The sequence below is a fragment of the Myotis nattereri genome (assembly GCF_964212035.1).
Source record: "Myotis nattereri genome assembly, chromosome: X".
Taxonomy (NCBI): Eukaryota; Metazoa; Chordata; class Mammalia; order Chiroptera; family Vespertilionidae; genus Myotis; species Myotis nattereri.
In genome coordinates, this window is record NC_138078.1 from 129,227,523 (window position 1) to 129,254,801 (window position 27,279).

The 27,279-nt window shown below is 48.1% G+C and overlaps 2 protein-coding genes across 2 annotated transcripts in view; one reads left to right on the forward strand and one right to left on the reverse strand.

Annotated features, from left to right (window-relative positions):
• Nucleotides 1-338: 338 nt before the first annotated feature.
• LOC308536038 (melanoma-associated antigen 10-like) lies at nucleotides 339-2,694 on the forward strand. The gene is made up of 2 exons (XM_081115053.1): nucleotides 339-412; nucleotides 490-2,694. The coding sequence occupies exon 2, from the start codon at nucleotides 557-559 to the stop codon at nucleotides 2,153-2,155; it is 1,599 nt and encodes a 532-aa protein (XP_080971179.1). The 5' UTR covers nucleotides 339-412; nucleotides 490-556; the 3' UTR covers nucleotides 2,156-2,694.
• A 9,146-nt stretch (nucleotides 2,695-11,840) lies between these two features.
• LOC308511831 (melanoma-associated antigen 10-like) overlaps nucleotides 11,841-27,279 on the reverse strand; it is a gene marked incomplete at its 5' end in the record, with an annotated part of 45,773 nt that continues 30,334 nt past the window's right edge. Inside the window, one exon of the mRNA XM_081081684.1 lies at nucleotides 11,841-12,395. Coding sequence (XP_080937810.1) covers nucleotides 11,934-12,395 — 462 coding nt within the window. The 3' untranslated portion in view covers nucleotides 11,841-11,933. The remainder of the gene's footprint in view (nucleotides 12,396-27,279) is intronic.

A 27,279-nucleotide genomic window follows, 5' to 3' on the forward strand; every position in this document is an offset into this window, starting at 1 on the left:
TCTAGATGGTCTCAGGGAGGTGAGGGCTTGTTCTGAATGGTCAGGACCCAGGACAGCAGAGGGAGGTGTCCCAGGCCCCACCAGGCATCAATGTGAGGGATGCAGGTAACCCTCAGATAGCAGTTGTGAGGAGAGGGCCTCTGTGTGAGGTACGGTCCTCAAGGCAGCAGAGCAGAGGAGGCCCAGGCAGAGCGAGAAGACAATATGAGATACATACCCTGAATGTCTATCAAAGTCTCCACACAGTCCCCAACACCACGTGCTGACAGTCAGCCCTAGAAGCCCTGGGCTGTGCTGGCTGGCTACACCCTGAGGAGCTTTCTCACATCATCTTACAGGTTCCTGGGAGACAAACCATCCAGGAAGACAGGAGCCCAGTGAGGCCCTAGAGCACCTCCTAAACAGAAGACCTGTAAGTCAGTATTTGTCAGAGCTGCCGAGGGTGCGCATCTCTGCTGAGGTCACTGACTGTCTCCCTCTCTCCCCCAGGCTCCAGGGAACCCATCTCCCATCATCCTGCTCACACTTCCACCTGCTACCCACAACAAGAGTCATCATGTCTCACTCCTCAAAGCGCCCACGCCTCACATTTGAGCCAAACTTTCAGGCCCAAAGTGAGATAATGTTTCCCATACCTGAGGAGGAGAACTCCTCCATTTCCTCTTGCTCTTTCAGCTTCTCCTACCCCTCCACCTCCCCTTCCCCCTCCCCTCCATCCTCTCCTGTAATCCCAGGCAGCTTAGAGGAGGAAGAGGAAAAGGAGGCTGAGAAGGAGGGGGAAAACAAAAAGGAGGAGGAAGCAGAGGAGGAGGGAGCAGAGGAGGAGGGAGAGGGGAAGGAGGTGGGAAAGGTGGCAGAGGAGGAGGGGCAGGGGGAGGAGGAGGAGGAGGAGAAGGCTGAGAAGGAGTGGTGGGAGGAGGGGGACGAGGAGAAGGAGGAGGAGGAGAAGAAGAAGGCTGTGAAGGAGTGGCGGGAGGAGGGGGACAAGGAGAAGGAGGAGGAGAAGAAGAAGGCTGTGAAGGAGTGCTGGGAGGAGGGGGACGAGGAGAAGGAGGAGGAGAAGAAGAAGGCTGTGAAGGAGTGGCGGGAGGAGGGGGACGAGGAGAAGGAGGAGGAGGAGAAGAAGGCTGTGAAGGAGTGGTGGGAGGAGGGGGACAAGGAGAAGGAGGAGGAGAAGAAGAAGGTTGTGAAGGAGTGGTGGGAGGAGGGGGACGAGGAGAAGGAGGAGGAGAAGAAGAAGGCTGTGAAGGAGTGGTGGGAGGAGGGGGACGAGGAGGAGGAGGAGAAGCAGGAGAAGCAGGAGCAGCCTGCTGCTGAGACATCAAGACCTCCCCAGAGTCCTCAGAGATCCACGGCATGGAGCACATCAGTTGGAGGCTCCAGAAACCAAGACAACGAGGATGCAAGCTCTCTGCAGACCTCAGCAGACCCCGAGTCTCTGCATAGCGACCGCATAGATGAGAATGTGACCAATTTGGTGCATGCCATGATCCTCAGGTATCGTTTGAGGAAGCCTATTACAAAGGCAGAGATGCTACACGTTGTTAACAATAGGGACAAGAGTCAATTCTCTCTGATTTTTAAGAAAGCTTGTAAGTGCTTGGAGGTAATCTGTGGCATTGATGTGAAGGAAGTGGTTCCTGCCACCCACACCTATGTCCTTGTCAACTCACTGGATCTCACCTATGATGAGATGCTTAGTGACCACCAGAGCATGCCTAAAAACGGCCTCCTGATCATCATCCTGGGTATGATCTTCCTAGAGGGCAACTGTGCCCCTGAGGAAGACATTTGGGAGTTCCTGAATATGATGGGAGTTTATGCTGGGAGGGAGCACTTCATTTATGGGGAGCCTAGGAATCTCATCACCAGAACATGGGTGCAGGAGAATTACCTGGAGTACCAGCAGGTGCTTAATAGTGATCCACCACGCTACCAATTTATGTGGGGTCCAAGGGCCCATGCTGAAACCAGCAAGTTGCAAGTTCTGGAATTTTTGGCCAAGATCAAAGGGACTGACCCCATTTCCTTCTCATGCTGGTATGAGGAGGCTTTAAGAGATGAGCAAGAGAGAGCCCAGGCCAGAATTGGCCCTGTCGGTCATGCGGCTGCCATGTTCATTGGCACAGCCTCTCCTTCCCCAACGGAAGAATGAGCACGAATCTTCACTCTGTGTTTGAAAAGGGCATTCACATTTCTAAGTAGAGGAGAGTCAGAGGCTGGGTCAGGCTGGGAAGAATACAGTGTACAACAGCTTTGTGTTCTCTGTTGATGGCTTGGAGGTTTATCCTTTGTTCCCCCTCCTTTGGGTTTTTCTTAAAAAGCTGTTCCTTTCCATGGACGGTTTATTAGCTTTAGAATCTAAGTTGATGAATGAAAGTGGTCTCACATGCATTGTTGCTCTTTGGGTTTAAGAATGAGTTTTGATATTTTAAAAAATAAATTGGGGAAACTTCCTTCTTTTGTGATCTGGAAGAAAATATGATGACACTGGAATGGGAATTTCCTTGGAAATGTGAAAGAAGCCTGCAGAAATTAGAGGGGGGGAATGTAACAGGTGGTTAATTTTTGGATTCCTTAACCATTTCAGTTTATTCTGTAACATTAAAAGATATATACCTGGATTTCCTTGACTTATTCAAGAAAGTTGGTGTAATCATAGAAAATGTTAATAAAGGAATTTTACAAATGCTCACCTACTCATTTATTTGCCAGACATTAATTGTATATGTCCTCTTTGGAAAGCACTGTGTCAATAGTGGAGATACTAGGATAAGCAAGACACACCGCTACCCAAAGAATGGTAGAGGCTAGGAGCAGCACTCACATCAGGAAGATGGTGAGGTGTCCTCCAATACCTACAGAACAAGTGAAAACAAGGAGGGAGGAGGTGAGATTCCAGATGGGAGCACTCAAGTGAAAATGCCCTGAGCCAAGGCAGTCTGGGGCTAAGGGAAACTGCAATTCCTTCCGTGGGAGTTAATTTTAAATTAAGCTGTGGTTGGTGGCAGGGGCCAGGCACTCAGGGGCTGTGTTCTTGAAGTGTGAGAAAAGCCTGACATGGAAAACTGCTTAGTAGTCACTTTTGGATCCTGGACAAACCAGGGAGAAGTCTCCACTTTGGGTTGGGTATGTGCGGTGACCTGCACCTTGGAGAGGGTCCGACGGGTAGAGGCGGAGTGGGATGAAAGACCAAGAGACGGGGTTGGGAGGACTGGCACAAGGCACCAGCACCAGCACCAGCACCAGCAACTTTGTTCTTTACACACACTGCTTTATATCTAAGCTGTGGCTGGTCATGCTTCATAGATCACTGCTAGGACTTGGCCCATTATAGGGAAGTAGCAGATTGTTACAGGCTGGGCAAGACTGGGCAAGCTTTGTCTAGATCCATCTATGTTTGACCGTTACTATGACAATCAGGTTATGTTTTAGTAACTGCACTTTTAGCCACCGAGGTCCTGCCTCAGTCAAGCCTTGTCTAGTTCCACTTTGCTGCAAACTCTAATAAGGCCTTAAACCTTTCCTGAGCTTTGACCTTAAAACCTTCCAGGATCGACACAGGGTAGAGTCCAGGGCTTTGCCATGTCCTCTGGTCAGCCCAGACTTTGCCAGCAGCATGACGGTCCCCAACAGGTATGGAAAGTGTCCTGAACTTTTTGTTCTAGTGCAGTGAACACAGTGCATGAACCAGGTGTTCTAGACATATCTGGAGTGTAATTAGGCCAACTCTAAGCAATGTCTAGATTTTGGTGGTAGTGAAATGATTGAAAATTGCATTTTGATGGATGAGTGACTGGGAGGGAAGGAAGGAGTCGTCGGTCTTTGAGTTAAATTCTGGGAACTCTGAGTTATATCAGCTGGGGAAGACTAATCTATATCCAAATTAATGTATCCTCTAAGACAGTGGTTCTCAACCTTGGCTGCACATTAGAATCACCTGGGAATCTTTTCAAAATTCTGATTTCTGGGCCTCATCCTCCGGAAATCCTGTTTCTTTGGTATGGGGTGGGTGCCACAACACTAGTAACAAAGAAACAGAATTTCTGGAGGATGAGGCCCTGAAATCAGGAGTTTAAAAAGATTCCCAGGTGATTCTAATGTGCAGCCAAGGTTGAGAACGACTGCTATAAGAGGAAACATTTAACAGATTTTCTTTGTGAAGCTGTATTTTTGCCTGATTTATATTCCATCTCCTGTTGAGCTGCATATTATGAGAATGTCCTCAATTAAAACCAGATCCCAGAGGAGATAGATGGCGGGAGGGTCTGGGGACAAAATAATATTAGAAATTACTGCCATTCATTAAAGTTTGAATCAATGTCAGGTACTGTGCCAGATGCTTTTCTTACTTTACATACATTCCAGCAGTTCTTCCTACAAGGCAGGGCTTATCAAACCCACTTAACAGGTGATGAATCTAAGGCTCATGGCGTTCAGTAATTTCCCCAAGATTTTGCTGCTACTAAGTGACAGCGCTCAGATGGGAACCCTAGTCTGAATTTATCTAGGGCCTGCATTGTTTCCACTCCTAGCCTGAGGTGGGTTTTCTGTCTCTTACTCCATTTCTCTTTTTAGTACTACTTAACCCCAAGTGGGTTAGTATTATAAGGTGGGGCCTTTAGGAAGTAATTAGGTTTGGATAAGCTTATGAGGGTAAAGTCTCCTTGATGACATTAATGCTCTTGGAAATCTATACTAATAATTGAGGAATATGCAAATTATCCAGGATGCCATCACAGTAACAGTAAGGACTGAACAGCAGGCTGCTGGGGTGACCAGGCTTGCAGGGGGGTTAGTGAGGGATGACTAAATGACTGAACAGCAGGCTGCTGGGGTGACCAGGCTTGCAGGGGGGTTAGTGAGGGATGACTAAATGACTGAACATTAGGCTGCTTGGGCAACCAGGCTAGCGGGGGGGGGGGGCAGTTGGGGACAACCAGGATGGCAGGGTGGGCAGTTAGGTGCAACCAGGCCAGCAGGCAGAGGCGGTTAGGGGTGATTAGGCTGGCGGGGCGGGGGGGGGGCAGTTAGTGGCAATCAGGCAGGCAGGCAGGTGAGTGGTTACAAGCCAGCAGTCCCAGATTGTGAGAGGGATGTCCAACTGCCGGTTTAGGCCCAATCCCTGAGGGGTCCCGGATTGGAGAGAGTGCAGGCTGGGTTGAAGGGAAAAGAAAATTAGTGCAGACTGGGCTGAAGGGAGGAGATAGATGGTCAGAGGGTCTGGGGACAAATTTCGTGCCCCGGGCCTTTTGTATGTTGATAAAATGAGAGGATGGCTATCTGCAAACCAGGAAGAAGAGCCTCACCATACACCAAATCTTCCAGCACTGTGATCTTGGACTTTGCAACTGAATAAATTTCAGTTGTTTAAACCACCCAATATATAATATCTTGTTACAGCAACCTTGTTGACTAAAACAACCATACTTCCATTGCCCTTTGTCTGTATACCTGTCCCACAGGAAGAGGTACCTTTAAAGGTCTTCAGGAATATTGTCATGTGAGCTGAGGATCATAAATTAATATTTTGGCCATGCATCATCACAAGGAAAGAGAACATTCTCATTCTGCTGAGATTATAGAGTTTATTACAAAGTGCAATGCAGAAAAGTGATATTGAGTGAAGAAGGATGTATGTTTTCTTCCTGCTAAGATTTACAGGATCCTTTGAAAACTAGATGTGATCCTATATTTGAAAGCACCTGTCAAATTATAGGCTTTTGAAAAAGTTGGTGAATTTCAAGGAAAAATTGGGTTTCTCAGAAACTCCTTTAAAAAATGAAGAGAATTGTCACAAAAATTATAATAGTTGCTTTTTATTGAGCACCTACTAATGACAAGTTATGGGAGAGACTACAAGTGTTCATTCACATCTTGTTTTTCTCTCCTTCCTGGGATGTTCACTGGAGCCAGTATGCCATTTTCATGCTTCCTCTACTATTCAGCAGCAAACATGGAGACCCTGTGCTGAGAAAATGGAGCTACAAGAAGGTAGAAGCAGCCAGGATCCCTGAGTTGCCTGACCACAGAACGTCCCTGCCAATGAAAACCATAATTCATATGAACAACAAAAACAAAAAAATGTGTTGTGTTAAACCACTCATATTTCAGGTCATCAGCTAACAGTTATTTTAACTGATTAATACACACCTATTTCTGATTTGGGGCTTATTTAAATATTTTACTTATAAAGGTGGAAAGGTGGTAGTTCATATATTCTTGTTAAATATTGTAAAAATACAAATCAATCACATTGCCCCCCTTTATCAAGTTCCTCCAAAATTCAACCTCTATCTCAAAGGAAATTACAACTACTAATCTGGTGTGTATTATTTCAAAGCTTATTCTGAGATTTTTCATATATGTGTATTAAAATATATTGTTTTTCTTTTAACTTACATGGTGATGATATATAAATTAAACTTTCACTTACCTTGCCAGTTAAAAAGTGAATGTAAGATCTTTCAATTGATAGTACTTACTCCCTATAATACTACAGTATGTATGTGTCATAATTAGATACTTCTCCTGATGGAAATATAAGTTATTTTCTTTTGCCTGCTATGATTAATACAACTGAAATCAACATATTTGAACATGAATTCTTAGGAAAATGTATATGTTTTCTAATAAAAACATAAAAGAGAAGTTTGGTTAATGTGCAAAGGGTATGAATATTTAAACTTTTATAAATATTGCCAAAATTTAATTCTAATATATTTCTCATACATTAATGTGAATATCCTAAACTTTTTTAAACATCATTTTACTAATCTTTAAATTTTTGCTAAAAGTTATGAGTAAAAAAATGTTGCACAAATGTTATTTTATTTTATTTTATTTTTAACTAGAGGCCCGGTGCACAAAAATTTGTGCACTCGGGGGGGGAGGGGGGGTCCCTCAGCCCGGACTGTGCCCTATCACAGTCTGGGACCCCTCGGGAGATAACAACCTGCTGGCTTAGGCCTGCTCCCGGGTGGCAGAGGGCAGGCCCAATCCCTAGGTGCAGCCCCTGGTCGGGCTCAGAGCAGGGCCAATTGGGGAGTTGGGGCCCCTTCCCCTGTCATGCACAGAGCAGGGTGGATTGGGAGGTTGCGATACCACCCTCAGTCATGCTCAGGGTAGGGCCTATTGGGGGGTTGGGGCACCGCCCCCTGTCACACTCAAGGCAGGGTCAATGGGGAGGTTGCAGCGCCACCCCCTGTCACGCACAGAACAGGGCCCATCAGGTGGTTGGGGCACCGCCACTCTCACACTCAGGGCAGGGCCGATGGGGAGGTTATGGCTCTACCCTGTCACACACACAGCAGGGCCCGTGGGGGGTGGGGGGGTTGGGGCGCTGCACCCTGTCACCACAGAGCAGGGCCGATCAGGTGGTTGAGGCGCCACACCCTGTCACACACAGAGCCGCAGGGTGATCAGGCGGTTGGGGAGCTCCCCCCTATCAGGCACAGAGCAGGGCTGATCAGGGGGTTGGGGCGCTGTCCCCTGTCAGGAACAGAGCAGGGCAGATAGGGAGGTTGTGGCCCCACCTCCTGTCACACACAGAGCCGCAGGGCGATCAGGGGGTTTGGGTGCTGCCCCCTGTCACCCTGATCACGGTGCCGGGAGGCCTCTCAGCTCCGCTGATCCCAGTGCTGGGAGGCATACTACCCTTTTACTATATAGGATAGAGGCCTGGTGCATGGATGGGGCTGGCTGGTTTGTCCTGAAAGGTGTCCTGGATCAGGGTGGGGGTCCCCACTGGGGTGCCTGGCCAGCCTGGGTGAGGGGATGATGGCTGTTTGTAGCTGGTCATACCCCCTTCAGGGTGGGGGTCCCCACTGGGGTGCCTGGCCAGTCTGGGTGAGGGGCTGAGGGCTGTTTTCAGGCCGACTGAAGCTCCCAACTGCTCCTTTTTTTCTTTTTCTTTTTTTTTTTAATTCTGGGCCAACTTTAGCTCTGGCTCCAGCTCTGAGGCCTCTGCTGCTGAAAGAAGGTATCTGGTTTGTTTGGGTTCTATAATCGAAACAATGTATAACTCCAGCTCTGAGATCCCGGCTCACTGAAAGCAGGTTTCTGGGTTTTGTTTAGCTTCTATATTTGTTACAATGTTTCTTAAACTGTAAGCTCAGAGGCTGGCAAGGCAGGTGGGGAACGTTGGTTTCCTCTGTCACTGAAGCAAGCAAGCCTCATGTTAGTTTCAAGCTCCCTGGCTGCCGGCTGCCATCTTGGCTGGCAGTTAATTTGCATATCGCCCTGATTAGCCAATGGGAAGGGTAGCGGTCATACGCCAATTACTATGTTTCTCTTTTATTAGATAGGATATATTTTATTGATTTTTTACAGAGAGGAAGGAAGAGGAATAGTTAGAAACATCAATGAGAGAGAAACATCGATCACCTGCCTCCTGCACACCCCCTACTGGGGATGTGCCAGCAACCAAGGTACATGCCCTTGACCAGAATCAACCCTGGGGCCCTTGATTCCACAAGCCGACGCTCTATCCACTGAGCCAAACCAGTTAGGGTGCATCAATATTATTTTAATGTATGTCTCCAATTTTCTCATTAGGTTAAACAAAAAATTGACTTAACCCCTCATCCATATAAAGCTGGATTTATGCAGTGATGTCCTGAGTAAAAGGATTCCACTGGGCATGATTTAAAATCCTCAAATGTCTGTATGGCATTTCCCCTTTACTTTGAGAAGCAATGATTCAGCCAGAATGACTAGGAACCAGGGAATATGACCGGCCAGGACACCCTAAGTCTGTGAGGGGCACAGAGAGCATTCTGGGGAGAACAATTATTAGAGCCCACAAGAGAAACCATGTGCAAAAGCAAGTCCAGAGAGCCCCAGACAAGCTGGCAGTCATCGCTATGAGTCTAGAGTTCAGTGCAGGAAGAAGGGTCCAGGAGAGGTGGTGGGAAATCTGTATGAATGGTACTGGGCAACTTATATAAATAGGCTTGTGAAATATCAGAATCCTCATTAGCAGCTAGAAATGGCAGTATAGTCTGAATAAATGGGTCAATGGGGATATGTGGACCATCAGCATGCCAGACAACAGCCGCTGCCTTACGGCCAACAATATGTCGTGCCAGGAAGAGCATAGCAGCTGTCCTGCATCATTTGGTTGAGCAACACTCTTGAATAATTTAGTAGTCCAGGATAACCTTGCCAATATCTGGGCCTAATCACCATAGTGACTTTCCAGATACAGGTCTGGGTGTGCACCTGCCTTAAAGGAGATCCAGATGGTGTCCATGGCTCAGGTCGTCTTCAAAAAATTCTGAGCTGTTCCTAAATAACAAAACAGGTGCCCAGTGGCTATGAATATTGGCCTATGTTACACCAGATACTATCATGCATTGCTAGGCACAGGACTAGATGAATAGCCAGGCCTGCAACCCCCACTCCTTTGTATTTGAAATCTCACTTGATTTCAATAACTAACCATTTGTGCTACTTGGCATTTTGCTCATCCCTGAGCTATAAATACCTACTGTTGTGTTTTAAATTCCCGAATAAAGAGTGAGCCCATGACAGCATAGATACCCACATTCAACCCCAATAAAAGCAGAACCAAAGATCTCTCACTGCCCTGCCCTCCTCCCTATCTGAGCGCTGTCACTTAGTAGCAGCAAAATCTTGGGGAAATTACTGAACGCCATGAGCCTTAGATTCATCACCTGTTAAGTGGGTTTGATAAGCCCTGCCTTGTAGGAAGAACTGCTGGAATGTATGTAAAGTAAGAAAAGCATCTGGCACAGTACCTGACATTGATTCAAACTTTAATGAATGGCAGTAATTTCTAATATTATTTTGTCCCCAGACCCTCCCGCCATCTATCTCCTCTGGGATCTGGTTTTAATTGAGGACATTCTCATAATATGCAGCTCAACAGGAGATGGAATATAAATCAGGCAAAAATACAGCTTCACAAAGAAAATCTGTTAAATGTTTCCTCTTATAGCAGTCGTTCTCAACCTTGGCTGCACATTAGAATCACCTGGGAATCTTTTTAAACTCCTGATTTCAGGGCCTCATCCTCCAGAAATTCTGTTTCTTTGTTACTAGTGTTGTGGCACCCACCCCATACCAAAGAAACAGGATTTCCGGAGGATGAGGCCCAGAAATCAGAATTTTGAAAAGATTCCCAGGTGATTCTAATGTGCAGCCAAGGTTGAGAACCACTGTCTTAGAGGATACATTAATTTGGATATAGATTAGTCTTCCCCAGCTGATATAACTCAGAGTTCCCAGAATTTAACTCAAAGACCGACGACTCCTTCCTTCCCTCCCAGTCACTCATCCATCAAAATGCAATTTTCAATCATTTCACTACCACCAAAATCTAGACATTGCTTAGAGTTGGCCTAATTACACTCCAGATATGTCTAGAACACCTGGTTCATGCACTGTGTTCACTGCACTAGAACAAAAAGTTCAGGACACTTTCCATACCTGTTGGGGACCGTCATGCTGCTGGCAAAGTCTGGGCTGACCAGAGGACATGGCAAAGCCCTGGACTCTACCCTGTGTCGATCCTGGAAGGTTTTAAGGTCAAAGCTCAGGAAAGGTTTAAGGCCTTATTAGAGTTTGCAGCAAAGTGGAACTAGACAAGGCTTGACTGAGGCAGGACCTCGGTGGCTAAAAGTGCAGTTACTAAAACATAACCTGATTGTCATAGTAACGGTCAAACATAGATGGATCTAGACAAAGCTTGCCCAGTCTTGCCCAGCCTGTAACAATCTGCTACTTCCCTATAATGGGCCAAGTCCTAGCAGTGATCTATGAAGCATGACCAGCCACAGCTTAGATATAAAGCAGTGTGTGTAAAGAACAAAGTTGCTGGTGCTGGTGCTGGTGCTGGTGCCTTGTGCCAGTCCTCCCAACCCCGTCTCTTGGTCTTTCATCCCACTCCGCCTCTACCCGTCGGACCCTCTCCAAGGTGCAGGTCACCGCACATACCCAACCCAAAGTGGAGACTTCTCCCTGGTTTGTCCAGGATCCAAAAGTGACTACTAAGCAGTTTTCCATGTCAGGCTTTTCTCACACTTCAAGAACACAGCCCCTGAGTGCCTGGCCCCTGCCACCAACCACAGCTTAATTTAAAATTAACTCCCACGGAAGGAATTGCAGTTTCCCTTAGCCCCAGACTGCCTTGGCTCAGGGCATTTTCACTTGAGTGCTCCCATCTGGAATCTCACCTCCTCCCTCCTTGTTTTCACTTGTTCTGTAGGTATTGGAGGACACCTCACCATCTTCCTGATGTGAGTGCTGCTCCTAGCCTCTACCATTCTTTGGGTAGCGGTGTGTCTTGCTTATCCTAGTATCTCCACTATTGACACAGTGCTTTCCAAAGAGGACATATACAATTAATGTCTGGCAAATAAATGAGTAGGTGAGCATTTGTAAAATTCCTTTATTAACATTTTCTATGATTACACCAACTTTCTTGAATAAGTCAAGGAAATCCAGGTATATATCTTTTAATGTTACAGAATAAACTGAAATGGTTAAGGAATCCAAAAATTAACCACCTGTTACATTCCCCCCCTCTAATTTCTGCAGGCTTCTTTCACATTTCCAAGGAAATTCCCATTCCAGTGTCATCATATTTTCTTCCAGATCACAAAAGAAGGAAGTTTCCCCAATTTATTTTTTAAAATATCAAAACTCATTCTTAAACCCAAAGAGCAACAATGCATGTGAGACCACTTTCATTCATCAACTTAGATTCTAAAGCTAATAAACCGTCCATGGAAAGGAACAGCTTTTTAAGAAAAACCCAAAGGAGGGGGAACAAAGGATAAACCTCCAAGCCATCAACAGAGAACACAAAGCTGTTGTACACTGTATTCTTCCCAGCCTGACCCAGCCTCTGACTCTCCTCTACTTAGAAATGTGAATGCCCTTTTCAAACACAGAGTGAAGATTCGTGCTCATTCTTCCGTTGGGGAAGGAGAGGCTGTGCCAATGAACATGGCAGCCGCATGACCGACAGGGCCAATTCTGGCCTGGGCTCTCTCTTGCTCATCTCTTAAAGCCTCCTCATACCAGCATGAGAAGGAAATGGGGTCAGTCCCTTTGATCTTGGCCAAAAATTCCAGAACTTGCAACTTGCTGGTTTCAGCATGGGCCCTTGGACCCCACATAAATTGGTAGCGTGGTGGATCACTATTAAGCACCTGCTGGTACTCCAGGTAATTCTCCTGCACCCATGTTCTGGTGATGAGATTCCTAGGCTCCCCATAAATGAAGTGCTCCCTCCCAGCATAAACTCCCATCATATTCAGGAACTCCCAAATGTCTTCCTCAGGGGCACAGTTGCCCTCTAGGAAGATCATACCCAGGATGATGATCAGGAGGCCGTTTTTAGGCATGCTCTGGTGGTCACTAAGCATCTCATCATAGGTGAGATCCAGTGAGTTGACAAGGACATAGGTGTGGGTGGCAGGAACCACTTCCTTCACATCAATGCCACAGATTACCTCCAAGCACTTACAAGCTTTCTTAAAAATCACAGAGAATTGACTCTTGTCCCTATTGTTAACAACGTGTAGCATCTCTGCCTTTGTAATAGGCTTCCTCAAACGATACCTGAGGATCATGGCATGCACCAAATTGGTCACATTCTCATCTATGCGGTCGCTATGCAGAGACTCGGGGTCTGCTGAGGTCTGCAGAGAGCTTGCATCCTCGTTGTCTTGGTTTCTGGAGCCTCCAACTGATGTGCTCCATGCCGTGGATCTCTGAGGACTCTGGGGAGGTCTTGATGTCTCAGCAGCAGGCTGCTCCTGCTTCTCCTGCTTCTCCTCCTCCTCCTCGTCCCCCTCCTCCCACCACTCCTTCACAGCCTTCTTCTTCTCCTCCTCCTTCTCCTCGTCCCCCTCCTCCCACCACTCCTTCACAACCTTCTTCTTCTCCTCCTCCTTCTCCTTGTCCCCCTCCTCCCACCACTCCTTCACAGCCTTCTTCTCCTCCTCCTCCTTCTCCTCGTCCCCCTCCTCCCGCCACTCCTTCACAGCCTTCTTCTTCTCCTCCTCCTTCTCCTCGTCCCCCTCCTCCCACCACTCCTTCACAGCCTTCTTCTTCTCCTCCTCCTTCTCCTCGTCCCCCTCCTCCCAGCACTCCTTCACAGCCTTCTTCTTCTCCTCCTCCTTCTCCTTGTCCCCCTCCTCCCGCCACTCCTTCACAGCCTTCTTCTTCTCCTCCTCCTCCTTCTCCTCGTCCCCCTCCTCCCACCACTCCTTCTCAGCCTTCTCCTCCTCCTCCTCCTCCCCCTGCCCCTCCTCCTCTGCCACCTTTCCCACCTCCTTCCCCTCTCCCTCCTCCTCTGCTCCCTCCTCCTCTGCTTCCTCCTCCTTTTTGTTTTCCCCCTCCTTCTCAGCCTCCTTTTCCTCTTCCTCCTCTAAGCTGCCTGGGATTACAGGAGAGGATGGAGGGGAGGGGGAGGGGGAGGTGGAGGGGTAGGAGAAGCTGAAAGAGCAAGAGGAAATGGAGGAGTTCTCCTCCTCAGGTATGGGAAACATTATCTCACTTTGGGCCTGAAAGTTTGGCTCAAATGTGAGGCGTGGGCGCTTTGAGGAGTGAGACATGATGACTCTTGTTGTGGGTAGCAGGTGGAAGTGTGAGCAGGATGATGGGAGATGGGTTCCCTGGAGCCTGGGGGAGAGAGGGAGACAGTCAGTGACCTCAGCAGAGATGCGCACCCTCGGCAGCTCTGACAAATACTGACTTACAGGTCTTCTGTTTAGGAGGTGCTCTAGGGCCTCACTGGGCTCCTGTCTTCCTGGATGGTTTGTCTCCCAGGAACCTGTAAGATGATGTGAGAAAGCTCCTCAGGGTGTAGCCAGCCAGCACAGCCCAGGGCTTCTAGGGCTGACTGTCAGCACGTGGTGTTGGGGACTGTGTGGAGACTTTGATAGACATTCAGGGTATGTATCTCATATTGTCTTCTCGCTCTGCCTGGGCCTCCTCTGCTCTGCTGCCTTGAGGACCGTACCTCACACAGAGGCCCTCTCCTCACAACTGCTATCTGAGGGTTACCTGCATCCCTCACATTGATGCCTGGTGGGGCCTGGGACACCTCCCTCTGCTGTCCTGGGTCCTGACCATTCAGAACAAGCCCTCACCTCCCTGAGACCATCTAGAACAGTGGTTCTCTGCCTTCCTAATGCCGTGACCCTTTAATACAGTACCTCATGTTGTGGTGACCCCCAATGTCACTGTTACAAATTGAACATAATTAAAGCATAGAGATTAATCGCAAAAACAATATGTAATTACAGATGTGTTTTCCGATGGTCTCAGGCGACCCCTGTGAAAGGGTCATTCAACCCCCAAAGGGGTCGCGACCCACAGGTTGAGAACCGCTGCTCTAGAAGAAAATGAGGGTGCACTGTATCCAGCCACTGTGCCTCAGGGCCTCCCAGATCTCACAGCAGGGGGAGGGTAGAGCTGGGTACGCCTTAAGTCCTACGGTGAGGGTGTGCTGCCCTCAGTGCTCACTCAGGGTCCTTACCTTAAATCCTGGCAGAGTCTGGGACTCGTCCCTCTGCTGACCTGCTGTGGCTCCCCGTCAGACCACTGCCTCCTTAGAGCAAGGCCCTCATCTCCCTGAGAACCCCTGGACAAAGGTGCCAAGGCTCCACTTCGTGCCACCCCTGTTTAGTCCTTCCATTGCCGATGGCAAGGGCTGGGCCCCATCAGTTGGATGGTGGGCTATCCTCAATCCTCTTTCATGGTTTTCATCTTTATGGGTGATAGGTCCTGGGCCAACCCCTGCTAACTGGACATCACCCCCTCAGAAAATGACCTCACCTTGCCGAGACAGCTCCCGCACCCTTGGAAAAAGTCAGAGCATATTATGTCCAGCCAACCCTGCCTGGGTCCTGCCAGAGCTGAGAATGGAAAACAGCCAGGCTCTGCACAGTCTCTTCTTTCTGGGGTGGGAATTACCTTTGGTCCTCACCAAGGGTCCTTTCCTGGACTCCTGGTAGAGCCGGGACTCCTTCCTCTTCAGACCTGATGTGGCTCCCACAGCTGACCGGCCTTCGTATGCACACCGAGGCACTCCACTCCCTGAGGCCGTCGCCAAGACAAAAGTAAAGGGACATCACATCCAGCCATCCCTGCCCGGGGTATCCCAGGACTGACCGCAGGGATGCGGGTTCCCTCTGTCATCCCTCAAAGTATTCCTCCTTGCTCCTGGCAGGGCCTGGGCCCACCTCCTCGAGTGACCTGAAATCAGCCCCTCAGACCAAGGCCTCACCTTCCAGAAACATCTCCGCCCACCCCATGCAGGAAGTGAGGGAGCACCACATCTCGGAATTACTGTCCAGTTCCTCCCAGGGTGGATATTGGGAACAGGGTGGCGTTTCTGTGAGCAACTGCCCTTCTGTCTGAGTTAGGGGGTACCCTTAGTCCCCCTTCAAGGTCCTTATCTTACTTTGACGCCTCACAGATCCTGGGATTCTTTCCTCTGCTGATGTCACTAGCTCAGACCAAGGCCTTCACTTCCCTGGGACACTGCAGGCAAAAGGAAAAAGACACCAAATCTAGACACACCTGCCTGGGGTCTGTTCTGGCATGGGGAATATGGTCAGTCCTCCCTCAAAGTATTTATTCATCTGTATTCTGAGCCAGGTCTGTCCTGCCCTCCTCTGACCTGAAGCTCCTCCTCCAGCCACGACCTCACCTTCCTCATGTACTCCATCACCTTGACTCCAGGTAGAGCTCCTGGCAAATGTGAGAGTTTTCCCATCTGGCCATACCAACTCAGATCCTCCCAGGGATGAGATTCTGTGGGGTCCATCTTTTGGGGGAAAGGGGCCGTCAGGCCTCACTAAGGGTCCTTACCTTGATGCCAGCCAGAACCTGAGACTCTGCCCTCTTCTGAGCTGCTGTGGCTCCCCCTAAAACGGTCGCCTCCTTAGACCACCTCTCTGAGACCTTCCTCCAGACAAAAGTAAGGAAATGCCACATAGGGCCAACATTTCCATACTCTCCTGGGGTTGGCAGGAGGGGAAGGGTGGGACTGGGGCCCTCTAGCTATTGGGGGGGTTTCCAGGGCAGGCTGAGGCCACATCAACCTAGGGTGGGAGACCTTCTCGCCCCCTTCTCACAGCCCTCTGCTTGATGCCTGGCAGGATCTGGCTGTATCCTCTATTAACTATCCTGAAGTCACAAACCTCAGAAAAAGCCTCAGCTCCCCCAGATTCCCAAAGTGGACGTCAGAAAACAATACATTCGGTAACCCTCCTGTGTGGCCTGCCAGGCCTGACTGCAGGGGCATTTCTGTGAGATCCCTCTCCATGGGGTGAGAGGTCCTCCCCCAGAGTCTTCATGTTGACACTTTGCAGGGTGTGATAGCCTCCCTCTGCTGAACTCAGGCCACACTCATGGGAACAAGGTCTTCACCTTCATGAGACACCCCCATCCCCCGGGGAGGTGGGTAATGAAAGAGGGCTACATTCAGCGACCATGCCCCTAGTCCTCCCATTTTGACAGCAAGGGCAGAGAGTGCCTGGGTCCTATCTGTTGTGCTGTAGGGAGTGCTCTCAGTCCTGACACTGGCAAACCCCAAGTTGGGCCTCAGACTCTACCCTCTGCAGGCTGCTCTGGCTCTTTCAGAGCTAGGTTGTCTCTCCCTTGAGAACCTCCAGATAAAAGCAAAGAGAGGCCACATCCTGCCACTCCTGCCCTGGGTGTCCTAGGGCTGTGACAGGGGCTGAACACTATCTGTCCTACAGTGTATGTGTGTGTGTGGGGGGGGGGGGGGCGGATGGGGGGGGTGAGGGGAGGGGAATATCTTCTGTCCTCCCACAGTCCCTCAATGTATTCAGTGCCTCCTCAGATCAAGGCTTCACTCCCAAGGGGCAAGCCCCAGAAGTTCCTGAAAGAAGTAAGGAAATACCACACGTGACCGCTACTGCCTGTGTCTTCCCATGGTTGACAGGGAGTGGAGTGGGGTGTCTGTGGAGCCCCTCTGTCTGAAGTGAATTGTCCCATCATCTATCCTCAAAGTGTTCATATGTATTCCTGGCAGGTCCGGCATCTCCTGTTCCCTCAGCCCAGGGTCACTGTGTCCCTGCGTTGTCAGAAAAGGAAGTCAGTGATGGATAAAGAGAGGTGTCTGTGCTCCACAGCCCTGCCCGAGGCTTCTGTGAGAGGCAGGCTATTGTGAGACCCCCACAATCTGGATTCCCAGGTCCTCTCACTCCTCCCTCAAGGTTCTCATCTTGAAGCCTGGCAGGGCCTAGGCCTCCACCCTCTACTGACCTGAGTCTGCACCACACCCCTCAGAAAAAGCCTCATACTCAGCCAGACTCCCAAACGCCCTCTGATTACCAGAGCTAAGCACAAAGGGAAGCCTGGGGCCGTGTGCTGTCTGTGCTGTGCTGTGTGTGTTTGTGTGCGTGTGCGCGCGAGCGTGCGTGTGGTGTGTGAGGGTATGCGCTAGTGCGAGTGAGCGCGTGAGCGTGTGCGCGTGATGTGTGTGTGCGCGAGCAAGCACGCGTGTGCTGTGTGTACGCGTGCGAGCATGTGTGTGGTGTGTGTGTGTGCGAGCGAGCGCATGTGTGCTGTGTGTGGGGGGCGCGTGCGAGCGAGCGTGTGCTGTGTGGGGGGGGCGCGTGCGAGCGAGCGTGTGCTGTGTGTGTGTGTGTGCGCGAGTGTGCAAGCGTGCGTGTGCTGTGGGGGGGCCGCACGCGGGCGAGCAAGCGTGTGCTGTGTGCGTGTGTGTGTGTGGCGCGCGTGCGTGCACAAGCGCCTGTGTTTGCGCGTGCGTGCTGGGCGGGCAGCGGCTGGCGCACCCTCTCTGTGGTGAGTTCTTCCCTCAGTACTTTCTCAGGGGTGCTCAGCAGAGGCAGGGGCACCTCCTGCTTCCCCAGCTGCCACAGCCTCATGTCCCTGGGACTCTGAGCTGGAGGGCGGGCCTGGACACACTATATTGAAGGGCCTCGCCTGTGTTGTCTCAAAGCCAACGGCAAGTTCATGGCAAAGCTTCCCCCGCCCCCCTCGCCCCCCCCCCACCCCCCCCCCCCCACACACACACACTGAACGGAGGTTTCCTCCATTAGGCAGGACCAGCGAGTGTCTCAGACGCCTTTCTCTGCTGAGCTGACACGGGGCCCACAGACGAAACCTTATGTCGCTCAGACTCTGGAGACAGAACCGAAACGCCACATCAACCACGGATGCTTGGAGCTCCCCAGGACTGAGGGCACCCCAGCACCCTGTTTGGCCCCCACCCTCTGCGGTGGGCGGTCTCCCGTGCTCAGGGTGCTCACCTTCATGCCAGGCCGAGCCTCGAATTAATTTCTCACTCTTTGGACCTAACTCCGCAGGCCTCAGAGAAAAACGTCACGTCCCTCAGGCTCCTGAGGCGAAAATGCCAAAGGAGCCCAATTCGGGAACGCTGTGTGGGGTCGCCCAGGGACCACTGCAGGGGCAGGGCGGGGCAGGATTGGTGGCCCTGTGTCTGCAGTGGGCGGTTCCTTCCTGGCTTCCTCAGAGACCTCGCTCTGATGATTGGCCAGTCCTAGGACTCCCTCCATCTGTGGATCTGAAGCCCCACCCCCCAGCTCCAGCAATAGAGAGCTGGACACAGAACATCCGGAGAACCTGCCTGGCTCTCCCAGGGTTCATGGTAAGGGCAAGGGGTGGGGGAGGAGGCGGGAGCTTCCCGCCACTGTCTGAGGGGCAGCTCCCCGCAAGCAAGCACGCACACCTCCACTAGGGTCCTCCTTAAGGTGCCGACCTGAGTCTGACCCGCTCAGAAGAAGCCCCTTGTCCCTCAGGCTCAAAAAAACGCAAGCTGTGAAGTGCCATATCCAGACACCTGTGCGTGGATTTGCCCGGGGCTGAGGCCACAGGCAGGACCGAGTTTGGCCCCTACCCTCGGTGGCGGTGGGGGGAGACCTAACCTTCTTCCTAGGGATCCTCGCCCTGATCATTGCCCAGGCCCAGGACTCCTCCACCTGAGGGTCTGAAGCCCCACCCCTCGGACGGGTCGGGGGAATGCAATTCTCAAAAGAGAACTTCTGGGAACCCTGCCTGGCTATCCCAAGGAAAGGGAAATGGTGGTGGGGTGCGGGAGACTCCTCTGTCTGCGGGTGGGGGGGGGGGGATGTGGAGGGCAAGGGGGGCAGCTCCCCGCACACCTCCCCTAGGGTCCTCCTTAAGGTGCTGACCTGAGTTTGACCTGCTGAGAAGAAGCCTCCTTTCCCCAGGGCAGTACCATATCCAAAGAAACACCTGTGCAGGGATTTGCCTAGGGCTGAGGCCACAGGCAAATCCCGGCAGAACCGAACCTGGCCCCTACCCTCTGGGGTGGGACGTTTCCCCGTCTTCCTCATGGTCCTCACCCGGAAGTCTGGCAGAGACCAGGCTTTTCTCCCTTCTGACTGAACTCCACACCCTTCACAGAAAACCTCAAGTCCCTCAGATTCCCCCCCCAGAGGACAGTCCCCAAACGCCACAACCAGAAACACTGCCTGGGGTCAACCAGAAACACTGCCTGGGGTCTCCCAGGACCACTGCAGGGGCAAGGCCGGACCAGGACCCCTCTACTCTGTCTGGAGTGGAAACACCACTGAGTCCTGGCTCAGAGTCTTCACCTTGACTCCTAGCACCGCCTGGGCAGCTTCCCTCTGCCTGCGTTCCTGGGCTCCAGATCCAGCTGCTTCCCACCCTGAAAACATCAGGGTGGAAGTGGTGAGGGAGCAGCAGATGGTCCCTATGAGCCAGGGCTACCCAGCGTGGACCTCAGCAGCAGGGCAAGGTACACCCCCACACCCTTCTACCCCACACTATCTGAGAATGTAGGCTTACTTTCAGACAGATCCAAGGCATTTCTATTTACTCCGGTCAGGGCTTGCATGTCCTCCCTTTGGCAGACCTCGTGATGCACCCCTCAGTCCAAGGCCCCCTTTCCATGAGACTGCCCCTCTGGAGGGAAGACATGGGGCAGAGATCACTTCTGCCTGAGTGCCCTGCTTGGCACCTTCCATGCTGACAGTGTTGGGGGAGGGCCTTCTGTGTGCCCCCCTCTTTCTTGGGGCAGAAGACTCAGAAATCCTGTCTCAGGATCCTCCTCTGGAGGGCTGGCAGGGCCCGAGTCCCACCATCCCCCCACCTGACATGGAAAGGGGCAACTCAGAGCAAGGCCTTCAGCTCCCCCCGATTCCCTAGTGTGAAGTCAGGGCCTGCCACTCCCACCCCCACACTGGGGCCTCCCAGGGCTTAAAGTAGGCAGAGGGCTGGATTCTGTGCTACCTCCTGTATGTGGGGTAGGGGTCAATTCGGTCCTCCCTCAGGGCCTGCAACTTGCTGTCTGGCAGAGACCAGAGCCTCTCTTCTGCCCGCATCCAGCGACCCTGGCCTGGGTCTTCCCAGGGAGAATTGCAGCAACATGGCAGGAAAGGGGCCTATTTCATCAGGAACTCCTATTTTCCTTCAAGTCCTCACTCTGATACCTGGCAAGGTTTGGCCTCTTCCCTCTGCTGACCTGTCTGCCAGGCTCAGACCAAGGCCTCCACTCCCTGAGATTCCCCCATATGAAACACAGGGCGCTGCTCAGCCTGAGACCCCTGCCTGCAGTCTCCCAGGAGTAACGTAAGCAGCGATGTGGGATTCAGTGGGGTACCCTCTTCTGGAAGGGGTGGACTGCTCAGTCCTCTCCTTGGGAGGCTCCTCCTCTTGGATCCTGGCTTCTCAATGAAAGACTAGGTGGGAAATGATCCCGCCACCCCACCCGCCCTGACTGTTTGCTCAAGTGCAGCTCTTACAGAGAATGGTTTGGGTTCTAGCTAGATACTGGGGGGGGGGGGGGGGGGGGTGTAGTAGCACCCATGACAGAGAAGAAGCCCAACTTCCCTAGGGTCTCTGTACCAGCCAGACTCAGACTTTGGAAACATTTTATTCTAAAAAAGTTATTTTGTACATGGAAAAGGCTGAACAGCTTGATTTGGGGATGTCCTGCCTCCTTTCAGCTAATCTGACATTCCATTGTCCAGTACAGTGATTTTCTTTGGTATAGCCCTCATTTGTAGTTGGAAATATTTTGTACACTTTACGCTTCTACCAAGTGTACATGTAAAATATATGTGTGTGTGTCTGTGTGTGCGTGAAAAAAGCCTACTCTCCCTACAGGTGATACTATTCAAATTTAGGCCATTCCTTAATTTTGCTACAATAAAGTATTTTTGAAGAAAAACAACCCATTCTCGTTAGAGTGGTTTTAGGTGAATATTAGCAGCGCTGAGTCATATTGCCACAATCAGCCCCATCTTTCCCACTGTCCTGACTTTACCCAGGGCTGCTGGCTTTTGTGGTCTTAGGTGAAGCTTTGGATTTCTGCAGGGATGCAGAAGCACAAGTTTAAAATCTTTGCCCCTCCCTATACTGTCCTCTGCCTTCCATTAAAGTTACAAACTCTGCCCAACTTCTCGTAGGTCCAGAGCGCCCTCACTCCACAGGCAAGTACCAGTTGAACACATTCCTCAGTCTCCCCCAGTGTTTATCATGCTTTGTTTTGATTTTATTATTGTTTCTCATTCTTTCTTCTGTGGTTTCCCAGGCTTGGTCTTGGGAGCAGAAGATAGCAGCCCAAGCCCAATTCTCATCTTGGAAGCTACAGGTAAGACACTGAGTGGGTAAATCAGAATTGACATCTTACAGATGATGTGGATTCCATCAATAAATATGAAATACCTGGTCATTTGGGACTTATTTTGCCTGTATCTATCAGTAAATGTTGCCTCTTTAATGATCTCATACATTTATGTGATGATTCTTTTAAGAAAATTTTTGGATTTTGTTGTTGTGAATGGGATATTTTAAAATACATATACTAATTAGTTATTGCTTTTTTTGGTTTCAAGGCTGTTGTTTTTGCTACAGTGAACTTACACTATCTTTCTTAGGTGTTTTATTCATTTGAATACTCCACTTGTTTATTCCTTAGTATTTTCTACATAGCTGATCATATTATCACCATTTAGTATCATTTTCTTTTCAATATTCATACCTCTTATTTATTTTTGATATCCACAGCTCTGGCTTTGTGTGTCATGTAGTTTTGAAGAATAGAGATGGTCCTATGTGTCTTTCCCCTGACTTTCATGGAAATTTTTATTTGCTATAGATTTAAGTAATGGAATTTCCCTTCTAATCTTATTAGTTTTCTACATTGTACCCCATGAATTTGTATTGCTTTTATTTCTACTGTTTTTTTATTTGTTCCCTTTCAGTTAATCTAATGTTTATTCCTCTTTTGGGCTGAATTATGTACCTCAACATTTATGTTGAAATTCTTAACCCCTGCCACTTGGAATGTGACTTAATTTGATAAAGGCAGGACTGAGGCCTATTTCTTCATGTTCTCAAATTCTCTTCAGTTCCTCACCTTTACATGGCTTGTGTAAACTCCTTACTCTGCTAAACTATGTATGATACTCTACTATGAAGTCCTCCACCTTCCTGCAACTCTGAAATGGGACACAAGGGGCAGTGCTAAACCTGAGACTCCTTCCAGAAGTTTGCTAGGACTGACATCAGAAATTATGCAGGATTCTGTGTGGTACTTTCTTCTGGGATGAGTGGATCCTTTAGTGTTCCTTTTGTGTCTCCTCATCTTGTATCCTGGCTTCTAAATTAAATACTACATGGGAAATCAATCTTCACTGCAGGTCTGCCGCTTTGCTCACCTGTAACTCTTACAGAGAATGGTTTTGCACCCCAGGTTAGATTCTGGGTAGGTGGGGAGTCCTAGCACCCATGACAGAGAAGAATTCCAACTTCCTATAGTGTCTCTTCCTCAGCCAGACTTAGGCATTGGCAATGTTTCAGTGTAAAAAAAAATTGCTTTCTATGCAGATGTGACTAAACTGTTTGATTTTGGGACATCCTACCTCTTTTGATGTAATCTAATATTGTGTTATACAATGCAGTGATTTTCTTTTTTAGATGCCCCATTCATAGTGAAAATTATGTTGTACATATCTACCGAGTACATATGGAAAATGTATGTGCATATATTATCATATACATGTCTATTTTCTATCTATCTATCTATCTATCTATCTATCTATTTATCTATCTATCTATCATCTTCTTATCTAATTAATGAAAGACTACCTTTAGTTAGTGTGGGTAATTCATTGTGATAATTACTATTCAAATTTTAATCTATTTTTTTCTGTTAATATCATATGGCTTTTACAGATTAGTTCTTATCAACTTGTGTGGTCAGGTGATTATTAACAGACCAAAGACATACTACTTCAACTTCATCTTTCATATTGTCCTGACATTACTCCATGGCTGGTAGCACCTGTGGTCTGAGGTGCAGCCTCAGGAAGCAGGAGCCAAACTTTATACTTTTAGTTTTTGAATGTCTGACTATTTGACATCTAATTTTCTTGTTTTAGCCTTTATTCTGTAGTTGTTAGACATTTTAGTTTTACATATGTGACAAACCACTCTATACATTGTTATTCATTTTCCTTTAAACTCTCAATTATCTGTTAAGTACATTTATACAATAGGGAAACATATTGTATATTTACTCAGGTAATTGCAATTGTATTATATCATGTAGTTGCAATTTCTATATAGATGCCCTTTTTTCCTTTTGTAGATCCACATTTCTATCTGGTACCATTTTTTTTTTCTGCTTGGAGGACTTCCTTTAACATTAGTCATAGTGCATATCTGTTAGTGATGAATTATTTCAGGTTTTCTAATTCTAAAAATGTCTTTAGTTTACCTTTGTTTTTGAAATATATTCTAACTAGGTATAGAAATCTAGGTACACAGTTATTTATTTATTTATTTTTTAGTGCTTTAAATATGTTGTTTCACTTGTTCTGGCTTTTTGTTGTTGTTGTTGTTGTTCTTGTAAAATCCACAAAACACAAAATTGACCATTTTAACAATTTCAAAGTTTGCAATGCAGTGGCCTTTAATGTGAAATCATCACCAGTATCTAGTTTCACAACTTCTTTATGATTCCAAACAGAAACCCCAAAGCCATTTAGCAATCACTTTCCATTCTGTCTTTCCCCCAGCTCATGACAACCACTAATATGCTTTCTGTCTTCATGGATTTTCTTATTCTGCATACTTCATATAAATGGAATCGTATAATATTTGATATTTTGTGTTTGGATTATCTTTATTTTCACAAAAAAACTATTATCCTTATCTTTGTAGTTAAAAAGTATTTACCTTTTCTACTCTGTCTATTTTTATGAATTTTTCTTTAGCACTAGTTTTAAGCAATTTGATTATAATGTACCATGGCATAATTTTCTTCTTCTTTTTTTCAGCTTTATTGAGTTATAATTTACAAGTAAAATTGTAAGATGTTTATTGTGTTTAACATGATGACTTGATATATGTATATATTATGAAAGGATTTCCCCCTCATAGTTTTCCCGTTTTGGATATTTCTTTAGCTTCTTAGATCTATGAAATTATGGATTTTATCAAATTTGATAATTTTTAATTTACTTCAAGTGTTTTTTTTCTATCCCCCTAGTTTTCTCTTCTGGGATCTTGCCTCAGAGCTTAATAGTGCTTTATTCATTAGTTTCTTTGTTTCTGTTGTATTCATTATCAAAAAGTATCTATTACTATATATTCAATTTCACTAATCATTATGTCTACCTTAATCCAAACCAGTGTATTCTTTCAACTCAGTCATTTTAATTTTCAGCTCTCAGTGTTCATTTGAGATATTTTTATATCTTCCATATTTATATTTAACTTGTTTAAATTATCTTCTTATTTATTGAAAATATGGGATTAGCTGTAATAACTTTTTAATGTCCTTTACCTACTAACTCTATCAATTGTGTCAATTCTAGGCCAGTTTGGATCAACTGTCTTTTCTCCTCATTATGGATCTTACTCCTGTGCTTCTTTGCATGCCCTGAATTTCATTAGGATAATAGACAATGTGAGTTTTACCTTATTGAGTGATGGGTATTTTTATATTTCTATAAATATTATTGAGCTTTGTTCAGGGATACAGTTATGTTACTTGGAAATATCATGGTCCTTTGGGTTGTATAGTTTCTTAGGGTTGCCATAACAAAGTACTGTAAACTGGGTGGCTTAAGACAACAGAAATGTATTGTCTTACAGTTCTGAAGGATAAAAGTTTAAAATCAAAGTGTCAGCAGGATGGATTCCTTCTGAGGGCTCTGAGAGTGAATCTGTTCCATGTCTCTCTTTTTTGCTGATGACCGGTACTTGGCTTGTAGATGTATCACTATAATTCCTGCCTCCATCTTCACATGGTGTTTTCCCTTTGTGTCTCTGTCTTCTTCTCTTGGAAGGAGACCAGTCAGTATGACCTCATCATGACTCAATTAATTACATCTGCAGATACTCTATTTTCAAATAAGGTCACATATTTAAACACTAGAGGCCGGTGCACGAATTCATGCACCAGTGGGGTCCCTTGGCCTGGCCTGCAGGATCAGGTCAAAACTGGCTCTCCAGCATCCTCCAAGGGGTCCTAGATTGCGAGAGGGTGCAGGCCAGGCCAAGGGACCCCACTGGTGTACGATTGAGGCCAGGGAGGTTGGCCAGCTGGGGAGGGACCATGGGAGGGCTCCAGGGCATGTCCGGCCCATCTCTCTCAGTCCTGATCAGCTGGACCCCAATAGCAAGCTAACCTAGCAGTCGGAGCATTTGCCCCCTGGTGGTCAGTGCACCTCATAGTGAGCGGTTGAGCACCTTACCATATCATTACCATATTACACTTTAATTGGTTGAACGGACGACTGGACAACTGGACACTTAGCATATTAGGCTTTTATTATATAGGATATCCTTTTGGTGGACACATTCAACCTACAACACAGGTCTTGTTTTTAAGCTTTGTTAGAAAAGGTCATAGCGATGTTTATTCTATGGGTAATGTTTCCTCATACCTGAGGCAAAACCCTTTGAGTATTCTAATCAATACTTAATGAATTGTTAGTTTTCCAATCTGATGGGAACAGGAACTATTTCTAGCCCTGTGTGAGCTCTGGTTTTCTCTCTGTACCACTCTTTATATTCTGATATTCTGTCCTACAAATTCTGGCCTCCATGAGCTCCCTGCTCTATCTTATGACTACCAGGCACCCCCTCTGTGCACTATGTCCTACAATCTCTCTCCAGTCATTCAGTTGCAGCAGTTGTCAGACTCATTTATTTACAACTCTGAAATCATTCTCTTTCGTTGCCCAATATCCAATAAATTGAAAATCATTGTTTCATCTATTTTGTTATTTATTGCTATTCCAGATAAGAGTAAAATTTGGTCCCTGTTATTCCATCTTGGGTAGGGACATAAGTGGTATAATATAAATTTAATATCTATAATATCTTATATGATACTTATCCTGACAATTCAGACTTATTCAAAGTAAAACCAATATTGAAAGACTGTCTGACACATACATATGTTCCTATAGACAGACAATACTTACAAACAATGGGGGAATGTACAACAAATAACAAGCATATTTGCCTTCTGCTAATGGATTTATAAGTGGTATCTTTATTTTCTTATCTACTCGAGGCCTGGTGCATGAATTTGTACACCAGTGGGGTCCCTCGTCCTGGCCTGCAGGATTGGGCCAAAACCGGCTCTCCAACATCCCCTGAGGGGTCTCGGATTGCAAGAGGGTGCAGGCAAGGCCAGGGACCCCACCAGTGCACGAAAGGGGCCAGGGAGGGACGCAGGAGTTTAGCCAGCTGGGGAGGGACCATGGGAGGGCTCCAGGGCATGTCTGGCCCATCTCGCTCAGTCCCGATTGGCTGGACACCATCAGTAAGCTAACCTACTGGTCAGAGTAGTCAGTGCACGTCATAGCGACAGGTCAACCAGTTGACTGTCTGCCCCCTGGTGGTCAGTGCACCTCATAGCGAGCGGTTGAGCGGCCTTAGCATATCATTAGCATATTATGCTTTGATTGGTTGAAGGAACGACCAGACGACCGAACACTTAGTATATTAGGCTTTTATTATATAGGACTAGGGGCCCGGTGCACGAAATTCGTGCACTGGGTGTGGGGGTGGGGGAGTGTCCCTCAGCCCAGCCTGCCCCCTCTCACATACTGGGAGCCCTCAGGCGTTGACCCCCATCACCCTCCAATTGCAGGATCGGCCCCTTGCCCAGGCCTGACGCCTCTGACAGAGGCGTCAGGCCTGGGCAGGGGACCCTCATTTCCCCCCATCACTGGTTCTGCCCCCAGCCCAGGCCTGATGCCTCTGGCCCAGGCA

Bases quoted from the DNA above. Each gene is read 5' to 3' on its own strand.
- LOC308536038 (XM_081115053.1), top strand. From the start codon at position 557: ATGTCTCACTCCTCAAAGCGCCCACGCCTCACATTTGAGCCAAACTTT.